Here is a 16,125-nt window from a genome sequence, read left to right as displayed (position 1 = left end):
TTTCTGCCCGAGAGCGCCCCCTGACATTTGGATGTAGCGGCATTTCACCGTAATTCATTGAGAAGCATAGCAAGAATCATAAGCCAGCACCCCTAATTTTGGTCAGTGTCTCTGCATACCAACCACACATTTTTTATGTAATTAGGTTGCTCTGTATTTTTCACCTGGTTACTTTTGGCATTATTATTGTGTTTATGGTTAAAAAATTTTTTTTACTTTAAATGCAAAATACACTAATGTTTTTCCCAAACTATTTGTGTTGATTTGTTATATAAACAAATGATTTACATAAAGTTTTTCCGGACCAATGAAAATGATAAGAATTCATATTTGGACCTTTGAATGTAAACTTTGAGAACCCCTGCTATAGACGCTCATTTTGCCTGCTTTATATAGCTTGTAGTCTCATTATGCATATATATATATATATATATATATATATATATATATATATATATATATATATATATATATATATATATATATATATATATATATATATATATGTATACAGCTCAAATTGAGTAAAGAGCGTTTTTTACAACTTACCAGATTGTTCGACCTCCATGTTGTGTCGTACACCTCCATGTGTTCACATACAGCTACAATGATTTTGTCCTCTATTTTTGTTTTGTATTTCTGCTTCAGCTCGCTATGTCATAACCACATCACTAATAAAGCAAGCTCCTGATTGATTAACATGGCGTCATTTGCGCCGCCTCATTCATGCAAATCGCGCCACAGGATGTCTATTGCATCTTTGCATTGACTTGTAAATCACTCACGCTTAATGCTTCATTAGCGTTTGGTGTGAATGCACCATGAGAGGTTTACATAGACACTCTACAGACTGATATAAGTTGACTAGCGATAAAAACCGTGTCACTCATCACACATAACCTGTACATGCTGCTGATGATGGACTTGATTGACAGGTCGAGGTCAATGGTGACATCACTACTCAGGTTCTAAACAATCTCCGATCTCAGACGGAGTATGATGTCGCTGTCACTCCTGTGTATGATGAGGGTTCAGGAAATCCTGTGTTGGGCAGTGGAATAACTGGTGAGCGGCTAATCTTTCTTTCTGATCATGTGGTTGACAGTGAATTACGACTGCGTAATGATTAATCGCAACTAATCGTTTGCAGAATTTTTGTTTTACATCATATAATTATTATGTATATATAAATACACACACATGCATGTATTATTTTAATAAAAAAAGTATATGTATATATTAAGTATTCATATGCAATATCAATGATATATAAACATAACATGTAAATATTTCGTAAATATATACATGCATGTGTGCGCATTTATTATTGGGCAAAGATTAATCATTATTAATCGCATACAAAATAAAAGTGTGTTTTTGCATAATGTGTGTACTGTGTGTAATTATTATGTATTACATTTCTGAAGAAAATATTTATATATCATTTTTATTTTAAATAAGTAAATAAATAAATAAATAAATAAATAAAAACATGTAAATGTTTCGTAAATGCATACATGAATGTGTGTGTATTTATATATATACATAATTTTTATACATAGTACACACACGCATATATGATGGAAACGAATACTTTTACTGTACAAACAATTAGTCACAATTAATTGTTATGCTGCCCTAAAGTGAATAAATATCAAAAGTCATATCGAATTTATTTATAAACACAATACTGCATTTGTTTCAAAGCAGCTTTACATGAAACAGGAGAATTATTAAATATATCGGATATTTTATGTGCGTGGAGTTGAAAGGTTGATGTCTTTGTTTCAAAAGTCTCTCTATCAGTCCCAGGTGATGATTTCTGACACTTACAAAACTTCACGTATCCAGAGTTTTCTTCAGTCACTTGATGGTCTTTGTCTCTGAGTATCTGTATTTCTCATTTATTCAGATGTGGTTCCTGCACCTAAGAATCTGAGGTTTTCTGAGGTGACACAGACGTCCTTTAGAGCCACATGGGAACACGGAGCTCCAGATGTTGCATTGTATCGCGTCGGATGGGCCAAAAAGGGGGAAACGGAATTCAAATATGTACGTTTACTTCTAGGTTTTCAATCAGTGCTGTTGATTTTGTAAATTTATTTAATGAAAAGGCTCTGATTTGGTGTTGCATGTTGTCTGGGATTTCCTGGATCTTTTGTAGGAAATCTTGAGTAGTGAAGATACTTCAAATGTTATGACGGATTTAGACCCGGACACACTTTACACGGTCACAGTAACAGCCATCTATCCTGATGAGTCTGAGAGTGAAGACCTGATGGGAGACCAACGCACATGTGAGACTACACACACGCACACACACACATACATACACACACACACACACACACACACATACATACACACACACTTTACTCTCTCACACACGTGCAATATGAAAAAAATCTGTTGATATTAATATACAATAATGTGTTGTTGTCCTACATCTTTTCCTAGTGTCAAAGTCCAGTAAACCTGGTATGTTGTTGTTTTAAAATGGAGGAAATGTTTATTAAAGGTGCAGTGTGTAAATTTTAGTGGCTTCTAGTGGTGAGGTTGCGAATTGCAACCAATTGCTCAGTCCACTGCTCTTCCCTCGCTTTTGAAACGCATAGAAAAGCTATGGTAGCCACCACCAGAAAAACATGTCATCAATGGAGACAAATTAGTAAAAAAGTTTGTCCGTTAGGGGCTTCTGTAGAAACATGGCGGCACAAAACGGCGACGCACGTAAGGGGACCCTCGGTGTATGTAGATAAAAACGTCTCATTCTAAGGTAATAAAAACATAATGGTTCATTATTAAAAGGTCTTTATACACCCCTGATAATATAGTTTTGTATAGCATTTTGCATTTTTGTCAAGAGATCCTTTTAAAAATTACACACTGCACCTTTAAGTGTAAAGAATTGAGAGAAATCGCTGCATGTGCATTTGTGTGTTCCACCAGCGATGGAGCAGAAACTAGGGCTGGGCGGTATGATGAGAAATACCAGAGAAAAGCTTGTTTAGTATGGATATATAATCAGATTTTTAGGTTTGCATCCATAAAGTTACAAATTAAAAGAATGTACTATTACATAACAAAAACATCTGTGATAAGACATACCGCCCATCTCTATTAGAAACTCATCAGTTCATCATCATTGCTCCTTCATCACTTCATCATTGTCATCATCATCATCATCATCATCATCATCATGTGCTGTCGATCATAAACGTGCATGCACAAATGTTGCATTCATTGTTTTGTTATGGATTCTCATGTCTTCATGCCAAACACTTCATCCAGCTTTTCCATCTACACTCAGCCATGTCCATGTCACTGACACAATGAATAGGTTTGGGAATCAGAATTTTTTTTTTAAATAAAGTTGAAAAAATAAATGATTTCCATGATCATTTTCTGCACTGTAATTCAGAGATGTTCTGCATGGTCACTCATCATAGCAGAATCTAAACATGAATTGTTAAAAATCCTAAGATTCCCATTCCTAATGATCACATTGAGCTACTTCCACAATGACAGATTTGACTCAATCAAGATTTAATTTCCCTCCAGTGACCACAGGACCACCACAAAACCTTCAGGTTTTCAATGCCACCACTACCACACTCACTGTGAAATGGGACCATGCGCCGGGTCCAGTTCAAACCTACAAAGTCACCTATCAACCCACCGCGGGTGGAAAACCTCTGAATGTAAGTTCACTCGCCCCTTTTCAACCTCCATTGAGATGTTTAGAGTCAGGGCATGAGTAAATCTTGATTTATAATTAGTGACAGAATTTGTCACGGCTGGATTATCATAATATCAGTCATTTACAAAGTTTAAGGCATTTAGCCGTTCAGTACCTGCTGGAAAGGTGGAAGCCAATACGTCTGTCATTGAGCTCACAGTTTCTGTTACAGATTTCATTAAACTAGGGTAAATATCATAGACAATTGCTTTATGTTAAACCTAAACAATGGTGCAAATCTTCTGTAGTTATCCCAGTAACTCCTGGCTGGATTTAGTCAGATATGCGGTGAGACTCATACTATGGAAGCCCATTTCCGCCACATAAGAAAAAAGTAATGCTCTGTAAATCATAACTATTAAACAAAAAGTCGAAGGGATGACTTTTAAAGTCATAATTATGAGATAAAAAGTCGAAATTATGAAATTGTATGACTTTTTATCTCATAAATATAATTTACCAGAGCATGACTATTTTCTTATGTGGCGGAAATGGGCTTTCATATCATATACCAGCAGTGTACATTTAACACCTGTGGTTTTGCTCATAAAATTGTTTTCTGGCACTTTATAAATTTTGTATTTTTGACATTAAGCAACAAAAATACAGCACAGATACACAGATTTGTGTTGGCAAATTCATCGTTGTTGCTCAATGATAAAGAAACTTGAAGCTACAGTATGACCAACTTTCATGACAGTTTCACTTAATGTGGATTTACTGAAACGAACAATGAAACTCCAGACTTCCCAACACTACAGGGAGAAGTGTTTCACATGTGCTTTATTATAAAAGTCTTCTTTTTTCTTAAACTGGACGCTCATACTGACTGCTGAAACAAATCTAATTGAGTCCTGTGAGACCTGCAGACCAATGTTCACTCACAGTCCTGTTCAATTTAAAGGAGATGTTGTGTTGCACAATTCTGAAGGCATAAAACACTGCTGAAGTTTATACTTAATGTCATTTTATAAGACCAAATTACAAATACAAATGACACTTTTTGGAGCCAAAACAAAATACAAACGTCTCCACCAATATTGCACTATAAATATAAAGTTATCATTTTACATCAGATCAAATCACTTAAGATACAACATTTATACTGTGTCTTTATATAAGTTTTGTCATATTCATAGTTTATTGTCTGTACGGCTCAGTCAGTGGATCAATAATTTGACACACTGCTGTTGTTGTAGATATATTTTACACATTGGGACATACAATAGCAAGCTAACAATAAAAGTTGTGAAAGGCTTCAGAAAGTTAAAGCATTTTAGTTGTGTATAATTGTGTGGAGGTTTGTTTCTCTTTAATGAAAATCCTTGACATTATGTCCCCTCAGGTTCAGGTTGGTGGAAAGAAGAACAGTGTTATTCTTCAGAAGTTAAACCCTGACACACCCTACTCCATCACGGTGGCGGCCGTCTATCGCAGCGGAGAAAGCAAAGACATTTCGGGTCAAGGAAAGACGAGTAAGTGTCTTCAAGAGAAATTGAATCCTCTGCGGATCCAAAAATAAAAAATAAACTCAGAAAACAGTGGAAAATGCGTAGAGTACATTGAAAAAATCTGTGCACCATTAGCTGTGTGAGTTGCATAAACTCACCCAATCAAAGTAGAGTGTTTTATTTTGGATGGATAAAGTGTCTTCCAGCATTGTGTTCAGTAAGTGTCAGGCATTTAGCCAGCGTCTGTGGGCATGATTTGAGATGTTATGTAATGAAAATCAGATGTATTACGTAACCGTATTATATGATGCTTCTGAAGAACCTTTAGGAGGAGTGAGAAACCTGCAGGTCTTGAACCCAACCATGACCACACTGAACGTCCGATGGGAACCGGCAGAAGGAAAAGTGAAGGAATACAAAGTGGTCTACGTGCCAGCGGCAGGCGGGGCAGAAAGCATGGTAGGACTGGTAGGACCTAATCCTTCTAGTACAAGTTAAATACTGTAGTAAACCAAGCGATTGATGTTGACGTGACATAAAGGTGAAGTAGAGAAAGTTTCTTTCATGAAGTTAAGATTAAAGAGATTAATGCTGGATTGTGCTGTAACAGAATCCAGTGGGTGAATGATGATCATCTCAGACTGATCTTAAGAGTTTAAGTGCTTAAGTTTGAGTGGTTGTTACAAGAAAAGATTGAAAAAAAAAACTCTGGGGAGAAGGGTTAAAGTTTTAATAATCCAATCTGATAAATAACCAATCCTTTTCCAACTGGCAGCGCAACCAACTAAGATTGTGACGTCTTTAATGGCCATCATACGTGTTATTTCTTGAAACAGGAGCAAGTATCTGGAACGACTACCACCACGGTATTGAGAGGTCTTCAACCAGACACGCTTTACACCGTCACTTTAATACCTGTTTACGCTGAGGGAGATGGGCAGAGAAATTCAGAGAATGGAAAAACAAGTGAGTTTCTCATCAATTTCACTGGAATCTAAAATGGTTTTACAGTCTAATACCACAGCAGAAGCATTTAAAGGTCCTGTTTTTCCTGTGTTTTTGAAGCTTTGATGTGTTTACAGAGCGCAATAACACATGTGTTTATGTTTCGTGTGTAAAAACACGGTATTCACTTATCTGTATAGCGCTGTTTTCACTGTCCTAAAAACGGGCTGATGTCTTCCTTGTTCTATGAAGTCCCTCCTTCAGAAATTTGTAAAGAGTTAGCTTGTTTATTGTGTTGTGATTCAACAGCAGCTTGCCATTAGTTTAGTATTCCTGTGGGTGAAGTTTAGTCAAAAACGTTTAGTTATTGACGTCATTCAATCGGCAAGTAGAGGACTGTAGTCCAAACCGGCCATTCGCTGTAGGCTTTGAAAGGGGAATTATGTTAAAGAAAATATATCGCCTAGCAGTGAACTTTGACCTTTAGCATTGTAAAAAAAATCTGTTAAAAATGGTAAAATTACCGTAAAATTATCATAAAATAACGGGCACAATAAATTACAGGAATTTTCCGTAATACCAAAAAACTGTTTTATCTGTAATTTACATTTATGCTCTAACAGCAACATTACACACTAACTAAACTTTGAAAATGGGATCAGAAAAAGGGACCTTTTATCTACAAGTGCTTTACAATAAATAAAAAAAATCACAAGAAAATGACAATTCTGTATATATTCTTGTATATTTCTGTAATCAAACAGATCTGGGACACCATTGACTTACTTTTAGGGATGCACCGATAGGATTTTTTTGGGCCGATACCGATTTAAACAGACAACTTCTGGCCGATGCCTATACCGATATTAAACACTTGTATATAATCCTATACAGTTGGTCTATTAGCTAGTTTATTTCTGCATCAAATAATTTTTACTGAACATGGATTGGATCTAATTAACAATATAATAAGAGAGGCACAAATTAAGCTAAAACAAATATAATAAGACAGCCTGACAACCTTCAAAGGTGGTTTTTGCTATTCAGCATTTATTTTATTTACAACATTAACTCATTTTTTTCACATATAATGGATTTCCTCTATGCAGTTAATTAATAAACAATCGGTATCGGCCTTTCTCGTGCTATTGCCGATATGCCGATGGTTTCAAATTCACCAAAAATCTGCCGATAAATATCGGCGGCCGATACATCGGTGCATCACTACGTACAATGGAATACAATTGTTTCCCAGATCTGTTTGGTTATTTGTATTTTTCAAACTATCTTGATTTCTGTTTAGCAGAACAAAGAAATGTATATTAGTAAATGATGTATTTTCATTTTATTTTTTGGTGAAATATCTCTTTAATGACCAAGTAACAAGAAATCTCAAAGGCTTTTATTTTTAAGAGTGAACACACATTTTGGAAAGCTTGAGAAACTATGTTCTTATTCATACTACGTCATACAATTTATGCCAAATCCGTCAAATGTTTTTTTCTTTAAAGGGGCCTTGGGCGGTGTAAAAAATCTAAGGGTCACTGATCCAACCATGACTTCTCTGAATGTGAAATGGGACCCTGCCGATGGAGCCGTGCGTCAGTATAAGATCTTCTTCGTGCCTTCAGCTGGAGGAAATGAGGACATGGTTAGGCTTGATTTCTAATAATTATTCAATAACAGCATTCAATTCATGAAGTAATGTCTCTTGAGTAGTGCTCAACCGATATGGGTTCCTTAATCGCCAATGCCGATATTAAGAAAGCAATGTTGCTGATTGGCTAATATGAGATTGATATAACAAATGTAAATAGTACAGTAAATGAGAAATTGGTGAAAGTATAAAATAAAATGATACATTTTATTGTCTGTCAGACTTTAGCTTTACATATGAGTGTTTAAAAAAGATTTATTGATCGATTGTAAAAATTTAACGATTACCGGTTTAAAGGTTAACTGCGATAAAAATTTCCAATGGTTTGTATTATCGCATCATTTTTTAAGTACTGTTTAACCGTTCCAGTGTCACGGCTCAAAAGCCCCTGTCTAGCATCAACCAATTTAGGCAATAACGTGAGACAAACAAATTCATTCACGTCTGCTCCCATGTGTTTGTGATGAATTTAAATCCCAAAAAATTTTACATTTAGGAAAATTTAGTTGTACTGACACATGTTTACTTAAACATTTTTAAAACAAATCCATCTTTTTTATTCATTTCCAATAAATGATGTAATCTGATGAGTTTCAACTTTGTTTCTTTCACGATTGCCGTTAGCGCAGGTTGTCGTGCAGCTTTACTCCTGGGTCATAAAGCACACCAAGTTATCACAATATACGCAGACAGATGACTTGCTCATTTGTGTTTTATCTGAACTAAATTAACATTTACCTCACGACCCCAAATGTGCCATGATTAATGTTATTTATTAGATTTTTATGCAAACAAAAGTGCACTTTCATGTAATATTTTTTTCAATTTTAAAGTTGGTTTGCATCAGTACTTTTTTGACATTTCTAGAATTGTTCATAAAACCATGATAATATTGATAACTCTGGTGATTTTGGTCACTTTAACCGTGCTGTAAAGCAGTTTCTTCTCTAATTGACTGAAAAAATTTATCGGACAATGCAGAGAAAAAAAAATCAACTGATAAATCAGACACCGCAATATATCGGTCTGTCACTACTCATGAGTCCTGTCTCATATCTCAGTTCTGTTCAAATTAGAAGATCTTGCAAAAAAGTTCAATGCATCTTCGCTCTATGTATAACTTTTTTTGTAAACAGGAACAAATACCTGGAACCCAAACCACCATAATCCTGCGAAACCTGCAGCCTGATACTCCATATACAGTATCTGTGGTTCCAGTTTATCCCGCCACGGAGGGCAGACGACAGTCTGATAATGGAAGAACTTGTACGTATAAACCTCTGTCTGTCCGTCTTTCAACGGGTCTCATTCATTAACCATGCATATTCACAAATTACAGATGTATTCACGAACAAATTGTGATAAACAAAAACTTTCGTATAAATTTTTTTTTTACCTAAACCTAAATCATTTGTACACAATAATCGCTTACGCTATAATCAAATACTAGGATATAATTATAATGTGTATAATAATGTTGATATATAACATTTACATGATTATATTTTATATTATAATATTTTCTGTATTATATATTGTTATACATGATCTACATTATTATTATTATATACATTATATTATATATTATAATAGCATACTTATTTTTCTACACATATAAAGAAGATGCACGTAATGACAAATCTTCACGCTTTCCTTTCTCACTTTTTCACAGCACCGGCTTCCTCAAATGACAACAAAACGTCCCAAATAAAAAATGCAAAGCAAAACAGAACTTTACCGATAATAAATATGATCAGGGATTTCTTTTTAGCTTTTTTGCTTCGGTGACAAACTGCTATAAAGTTTTCTGTGGACTAACGCTGCGGAAAACCCTTATATGTAGTTGGTTTGGGCGTGTTTTATGCAAATTACCAACCTTGTGCATGCAGCCGCTCATGTAGATAACTACAAATTTACTAACTTAGGAACAAGTCTAAAACAAACTCATTTGCGTACGCACGTGTTGTGAATTAGTCGGAACGTTTTCGTAAGAAAAAAGTGTGCGTATACTGTAAATACGAAAAACGTACACGATTATTAGTGAATGAGACCCAATGTCCTCCATTCGAGAGACACAAGCGAATACAGCTACATTGATATAAATACCACTTCAATCTCTGCCAGTTAATGTTGTTCCAGATTTTATGATGTACAGTAGTCACTGTGTTTAGTTTTTCTCTTTCATGGCATATTGACAAGTAATTGTTGACATCTGTCTTTCTGTATTCAGTGCCTCTTGGTGGGGTTCGAAACCTTCGTCTTATCGATCCCACCTTCACAACGCTCACCGCCACATGGGCAGCGGCAGGTGGAAACGTTCAGGGGTATAAAGTGATCTATGTGCCCACCGACGGGGGAGCTGAGATCACGGTATTTCTATCTCCATCTGAAGTGAAAAATCTAATGACATGGGTTATTGAAAGACACGTATTTTTATTGATGGGATCATCGCCTGAGGAAGAGAGACGTAGGAGATTTCATCTTATTTCTCTTGAAACTGCCGGGAAAGTTTTCGACTGGGAATAACAATGTTTAGACTGAGCTGGAGTAAACTGTGAAGCCTCTTAAAAGATTTGTTTGGCAAGCCACAAAGAAGTAGTGCTCGAAGTTTTAGTTAACTTCATCACATTTGATTAAGAGGACCTTGTGCATCCAGTTTCTGTCAGAATGAATGAAGGCGTATCACTGTTTAAAGATATCCCAGATTTGACAGATATCCCTTAGGACAACTACATCTCATAGTCTCACTTTGGACAGTCCTGAACTAAAAACCTTTATAAAGCATGTCTGTATTTGCAGGAGCAATTGTCTGAAAGCACTACAACATTAGTATTGAAGAGTCTCAGTCCAGACACCATGTACACAGTGACTGTAGTGCCGGTGTACGCTGAAGGAGACGGACCACAACTCACGGAGAGAGGAAAAACTAGTAAGTATTACACCTCAGCTCTGTTTAAAACACATATAATCAGAAAAACACGTCAAGACTTCATGATGAGTGTTGTCTCTGTAGAACCTCTGGGTAGCGTGAGGAACCTGCAGGTAACAGATCCCACTATCAGCACCTTGAACGTACGCTGGGAGCCAGCAGAAGGAAACGTGCGGGAATACATCGTCATTTACGTTCCTGAGGGTGGAGAAGATAAAGAAGTGGTGAGAAAACTTTAAAGTTGTCAATTTCACTAGGTATGTGAACATGCAACCAAATAATCTGTTTGTAATCGTATGATGGCTCAATTGAGGTCGATCAGATGCAAATTTTGATCGTATTGAAGGTGGTGGTGTAGTCCAATCTGTGATCCGATCAGCATAAAAAAGTATGCATGTAAACAAGTGAATCGTAGTATTTTCTCAGTCGGATGCAAAAATACATTGTGCACATGCACAGAAGAATTGTGCTTAAGTTGACGTCTTATATTTACCTCTTATTTACGTATCACATGATTCTTGACACAGAAACATGCAATAGTATGGCAATGGCAACATGCATCATTAAGATAATGAGGTCACGTGCTGAACTTTATGTAGCGTTCATGTGTACTTTTATAAAAGCAATAAAATAGCGTCAGCCTTTTAAAAAGTGTGTTTTATTTGCCTATATATGATAATATATATCTGTGTGCTGCGTTGCCAAGTTCTCTGCTTTTTTGCAAAATATTTCACCCCAAAAAAAATTTCTGCAGGTTAAAGCTGAAAGGGTTTCGTTCAGCAGTTATTGGTTTTTGGAAAGGGTATAGTCATTGTGATGCTTTTGGGCTAGTTTTGAATGTCCATTGTATTGGTTTTGAGACGCCAATCTGGCAACCCTGGCTGTGCACTTGTGCAGACGTTTGGTTGGGATTATACAGAAAGTGTATGTTAACAAACATTTTAATCAGTTTGCAATGTTTAGGGTGCATGTAAACTGTACTGTAGTAATGCCGAGTTCAGACTGCACGATTTTAGCCCTGATTTTGACTCGCCGACAGGTTTTGAGAAATTGCAGACAAATGCCCGAATTTAACACTGCTGATTTTGCTGTGCAGGGCAGCTGGAACTTCAAGGAGGAGTTATGAAGGTACAGCCCATAATATCAACAAGCATGGATTTGATTAAGAAAAGGGCTTATTTTATTTTTATTTTCACTACAAATGAGCACACATGCAGTTATGGCAAGCTCATTGCGGGCTACCATTTTTAATTATAATCCGCAGTGTCATGTTAGAACTCCGGTCTCGCACACGCGACCTCGCATTGTTTCCTTGTCACTTCTCGCGTGCGTTTGGGTGTGAGACGTAGTTTGCGGACGGGGACCAAGTTGTCGGCGATTCTTCCTATGGTAAAGTCATGCCGTGTGAAACCCCCTGTCGCCGATCCCTCGTGCAGTGTGAACACAGCAGTGACTGAACGCTACCCCAGATAGTTACGCAGTATGAAAAGATATGTGACCCGACTACTTTGAAAATCGTGCAGTCTGAACTCGGCATAACCTGCAATCAGATTAAATTTGATCGGATTGACAACATTTTCTACATGTAAACATAGCCGCTGTCCTTAAGATTGCATGATTTTTGTGTGATCAGGATCAAGTGTCTGGAAGCACCACCTCGACTGTTCTGAAGAGTCTGGAGCCGGATACCACATACACCGTGACTGTAGTGCCGGTTTATCATGAGATGGAGGGCATTCCTCTTTCAGAGAATGGAAGAACAAGTGAGTTTATTGGTGGATATTGAAGACACTGAAAAGAAAAAAAAATTGAAAATTGATTAATTCCTGATATTTCAGAACCGTTGGGTGGAGTTCGAAATCTTCAGGTCATTGATCCCACGAGCAGCACGTTGAATGTTCGCTGGGAGCACGCAGACGGAAACCCTCGAAATTACAAAGTGTTTTATGTCCCTGAGCCTGGAGATGATGAGAAAATGGTAAGACGTGATTAACCTTTAGTTATAAGCATAAGAAAAGCATAAGAAAACTGGTGTTTTTAACAAAATCCTTCACCCTGATTTAAAAATGATTTGCAATTATGTAAATGATGATCGCTTAGAGTCTAGATCTGTGATAATGGTTTTTAACCTTTGATTTGTTTGTTTAATAAACAGGAACTTGTTTCAGGAGGCACAACCAGCACCATCCTGCGTAATCTCAATGCTAACACGATGTACAAGGTCACACTTTTACCCATGTATGAGAATGATGTTGAAGGAAAACGTCAGGCTGAAAATGGAAAGACAAGTGAGTCTTGAAACCGCTCATTTCTGGTCTGTTTGGAGTGATCTCAGTTCATGGCTTGTGAAAGTTCATCATGTCTGTTTTATTAACACAGAACCTTTGGGAGCCGTGAAGAACCTGCAGGTAACAGACCCGACCGTAAACACTTTAAGGGTGAGATGGGACCCCGCAGACGGAGATGTCCGCCAGTACAACATCCTCTACGTGCCTGTTGCTGGTGGTGCTGAGAGCACGGTAAAAGACCCATCTGTCCCATCTTCATCTTTTTGGTTAGTTTGTCTGAAAATGTGATGTGAACCTGATGTAATGATGTCTGCTTCAGACACAAGTGTCCGGGATGTCCACCAGTACTATCCTGAGGAACCTGCAGCCAGACACAGAATACAGGGTCACTGTTGTGCCCGTTTATCCAGACGATGAAGGAAAGAAACAGTCGGAGAACGGCAAGACAAGTACGTAGCAAAAAAAAACTAAATACGATATTTGTCTGCATGCAGTATACCGAGCCTATACATGAATTGAAATTCTGATCATTCGCAGAGCCTTTGGGTGGAGTTAAGAACCTGCAGGTTACCGATCCCACAACCAGCTCACTGAAGGTCCGCTGGGAGCCTGCTGAGGGTAACGTCCGCCAATATCGACTCTTCTATGTGCCAGTGTCTGGTGGTGCTGAGGACATGGTAAGAGATGCTCTACTGTCTCTTGATGATCTTTGTTGATGTGCCACCCATCTTCTCAAAGTCTCAGTTTAACTGTCGTGTGTCATCAGGAGCAAGTTTCTGGAGGAACTACAAACACCATACTTAGGAACCTTTTGTCAGACACGCCCTACACGGTGACTGTGGTTCCTGTTTATCCAGAGGGAGAGGGTCTCCGTCTGTCTGAGAAAGGAAAGACACGTGAGTTGTTTTTGGCCATCTCTAAAGCCAACATTACAATCACTATTGCTCAAACAAACTGGAGGTTTGGGTTTCTCAAGCTATTTGTGTGACGCTTCCTGTAAAAAACATTCTGAATCAGTCATTTTGGTCAGGATGTTGATTTTAGAGGATATTCAGTACAGGACTGTAGGGTTGCTTGCTTGTTTTAAGGTTGCATAGATGTTGTCCCTGTGTTTCAGGGCAAGACAACTACACTTTATAATAGGGATGCACCAATGTACAGGCCTATAATCAGTATCAGCAGATACACGTAAAAGATATTTATCCAACTATTGGACATCCCCCCTTTCTCATGAAAATGCACTTTACAAACTTAAATAATCCATGAACGCTTTGGTATATAAACATAAGGTTGGTCTCATTTGAAAGAAGACACTTAGAAGATTATTGCTGAATTGAAAAAAAGAAAAAATATAGTCAAGTCTTGATAAACTATATATAGTTGGAAAGGTCTAAGAGTGTAGTTTCATATTTGAAAACCTTTTAGTAGTAATAATAATCCAGTGACAGTAATTTATTAATTTGTTACAAGAGTATGCAGCAAACCATTTAAACCTAGTCATCGTTGGTAAAACTACTAAAAGTGTGATTAAAACCTTATTTTTTGGGGATTTTTGCTTAAAATATAGATCAGAGCTAGTTGAGACTTATGACTTTATGTTTTTAGCATTTTGGGTGTAAAACAATACACTTAAAGGGGGGCATTGTGTGACAATGACAACAGAATTACAGTTTGTACGCTCTGCACTTCTAGGATTTCATGACATAACAATTTGAAACAAGGAGTAAAAGTAAAACTATTGGTATCTATTGCTGTCATTGGAAGTAATCATATATCAGTATCGGCATTGAAATTTTGTATCAGTGCATCCCTACAGTACTTCACACCATTTCTGGATATTTATTTTCTAGATGCCGCATATCAGTTTTATGTAAGCATGCTACAATCGTGTACATGAAGCAAAACATTTTAGTGTTAGTATAGTCAAATTTTTTTCACGTACAGTGCGTGTGACACAGTTTTCATCATCAGAAGTGTGAGCATCTACTGTCTGCGCACCGCTGGATTTAAAAAAAACCCACGTACATTGTATGCATACGCACCTCACATCTGGTTTGGGTTTAAAAGCATGTTAAGCAGTTTAACCCTACCGTTAACGCCCCTCCCCATTACCTGACTTTTCTTTTTGGCACTTTCTCATCGTAAAACCTGTCTGCGGTTTTGTCAATTGCTTCAATCAGCATTCATTCCTCAGTTTTACTGAGTTTCCTACTGTGCTGTTCTTTACTTCTCTTTGTTGCTTATAGTGGCTTCTTTCAACTCACCCTTTCTCTCTTTCTCTGCTCAGTTCCTCGTTTCCCACCCAGAAACATTGTGGTGTACAATCCCACCACCAACAGTCTGAATGTTCGTTGGGAACCGGCCTCAGGCCAGGTGCAGCAGTACAGAGTCAATTACACTCCCCTGACTGGTGTAAGGCCGCTGAAATCGGTGAGTGACACAAAAACACAACAATAATGTGCTTTTCTATATATATCATTCAGATGCATTTAATTAAGCTCATTATAATACTAAGAGGACCCTTTTTGGTACCAACTTTTTGTTACAATGTTACCTTGAAGTAGGATGGACTAATACAACACTTACACACAACGGTTAGGGGGCATGCACACCAAAGCGCGGCCAACGCATGTTTTCAATTGTTTTCAATGGAAGCGCAACGTTTTTCAAAAATCTGAAGGCCGGTGCTCTACGGGTTTTCTGCGCTCAGTGCTGAGCGCCGAGAGTTGAAAGAGATTCAACTTTGGGTGAAAAGCTCCGCTTGTCAATGTCAGTCCTCACACCCCCGTCCAATCACAGTGGAGGAGGGAAAGGACAAGTATCACAACAACAATCTGAAAAAACAACTGGGATTTGGTGTCCTTCGGGCGTTATCAGCTGCGTTTAAAAGTTTTGGTGTGCTACATTTCTAGGTGGTTAAGCTGAAAGACCACCAACTAAAACCAGCAGACCCACACTGCAAAAATGACTTTCTTACATAGGATTTTCATGTTGTTTTGAGTACAAATATCTAAACATTCTTAAATCGAAATGTATTTTCTTGATTAGCAAAATGAGTCTAGTTTTTAGACAAAATATAAAATTTAAGTTCATTTGTGCTTAAAAAAGCAAAAAAA

At 37.3% G+C, this 16,125-nt stretch overlaps 1 protein-coding gene across 3 annotated transcripts in view; it reads left to right on the top strand.

The window, feature by feature from the left end:
• Positions 1-16,125, top strand: part of col12a1b (collagen, type XII, alpha 1b) — an 80,024-nt gene that overhangs the window by 29,602 nt on the left and 34,297 nt on the right. For 2 of the 3 annotated variants that reach the window (XM_065256561.1, XM_073811372.1), the window contains exons 26-46: positions 936-1,065; positions 1,913-2,052; positions 2,165-2,297; positions 2,458-2,478; positions 3,562-3,701; positions 5,085-5,214; positions 5,510-5,649; positions 6,027-6,156; positions 7,647-7,786; positions 8,929-9,058; positions 10,023-10,162; positions 10,592-10,721; positions 10,806-10,945; positions 12,355-12,484; positions 12,560-12,699; positions 12,877-13,009; positions 13,101-13,240; positions 13,329-13,458; positions 13,547-13,686; positions 13,776-13,905; positions 15,297-15,439. In XM_065256561.1, the coding sequence (XP_065112633.1) occupies positions 936-1,065; positions 1,913-2,052; positions 2,165-2,297; positions 2,458-2,478; positions 3,562-3,701; positions 5,085-5,214; positions 5,510-5,649; positions 6,027-6,156; positions 7,647-7,786; positions 8,929-9,058; positions 10,023-10,162; positions 10,592-10,721; positions 10,806-10,945; positions 12,355-12,484; positions 12,560-12,699; positions 12,877-13,009; positions 13,101-13,240; positions 13,329-13,458; positions 13,547-13,686; positions 13,776-13,905; positions 15,297-15,439 (2,730 nt within the window). The remainder of the gene's footprint in view (positions 1-935; positions 1,066-1,912; positions 2,053-2,164; positions 2,298-2,457; positions 2,479-3,561; positions 3,702-5,084; positions 5,215-5,509; positions 5,650-6,026; positions 6,157-7,646; positions 7,787-8,928; positions 9,059-10,022; positions 10,163-10,591; positions 10,722-10,805; positions 10,946-12,354; positions 12,485-12,559; positions 12,700-12,876; positions 13,010-13,100; positions 13,241-13,328; positions 13,459-13,546; positions 13,687-13,775; positions 13,906-15,296; positions 15,440-16,125) is intronic. The other variant, XM_073811371.1, reaches the window with a different exon arrangement.

Source organism: Paramisgurnus dabryanus, chromosome 12 (assembly GCF_030506205.2).
Source record: "Paramisgurnus dabryanus chromosome 12, PD_genome_1.1, whole genome shotgun sequence".
In the NCBI taxonomy this organism is placed as follows: Eukaryota; Metazoa; Chordata; class Actinopteri; order Cypriniformes; family Cobitidae; genus Paramisgurnus; species Paramisgurnus dabryanus.
The sequence above is the reverse complement of the archived record's forward strand: the minus strand, read 5'-3'. Positions and strand labels throughout refer to the sequence as shown.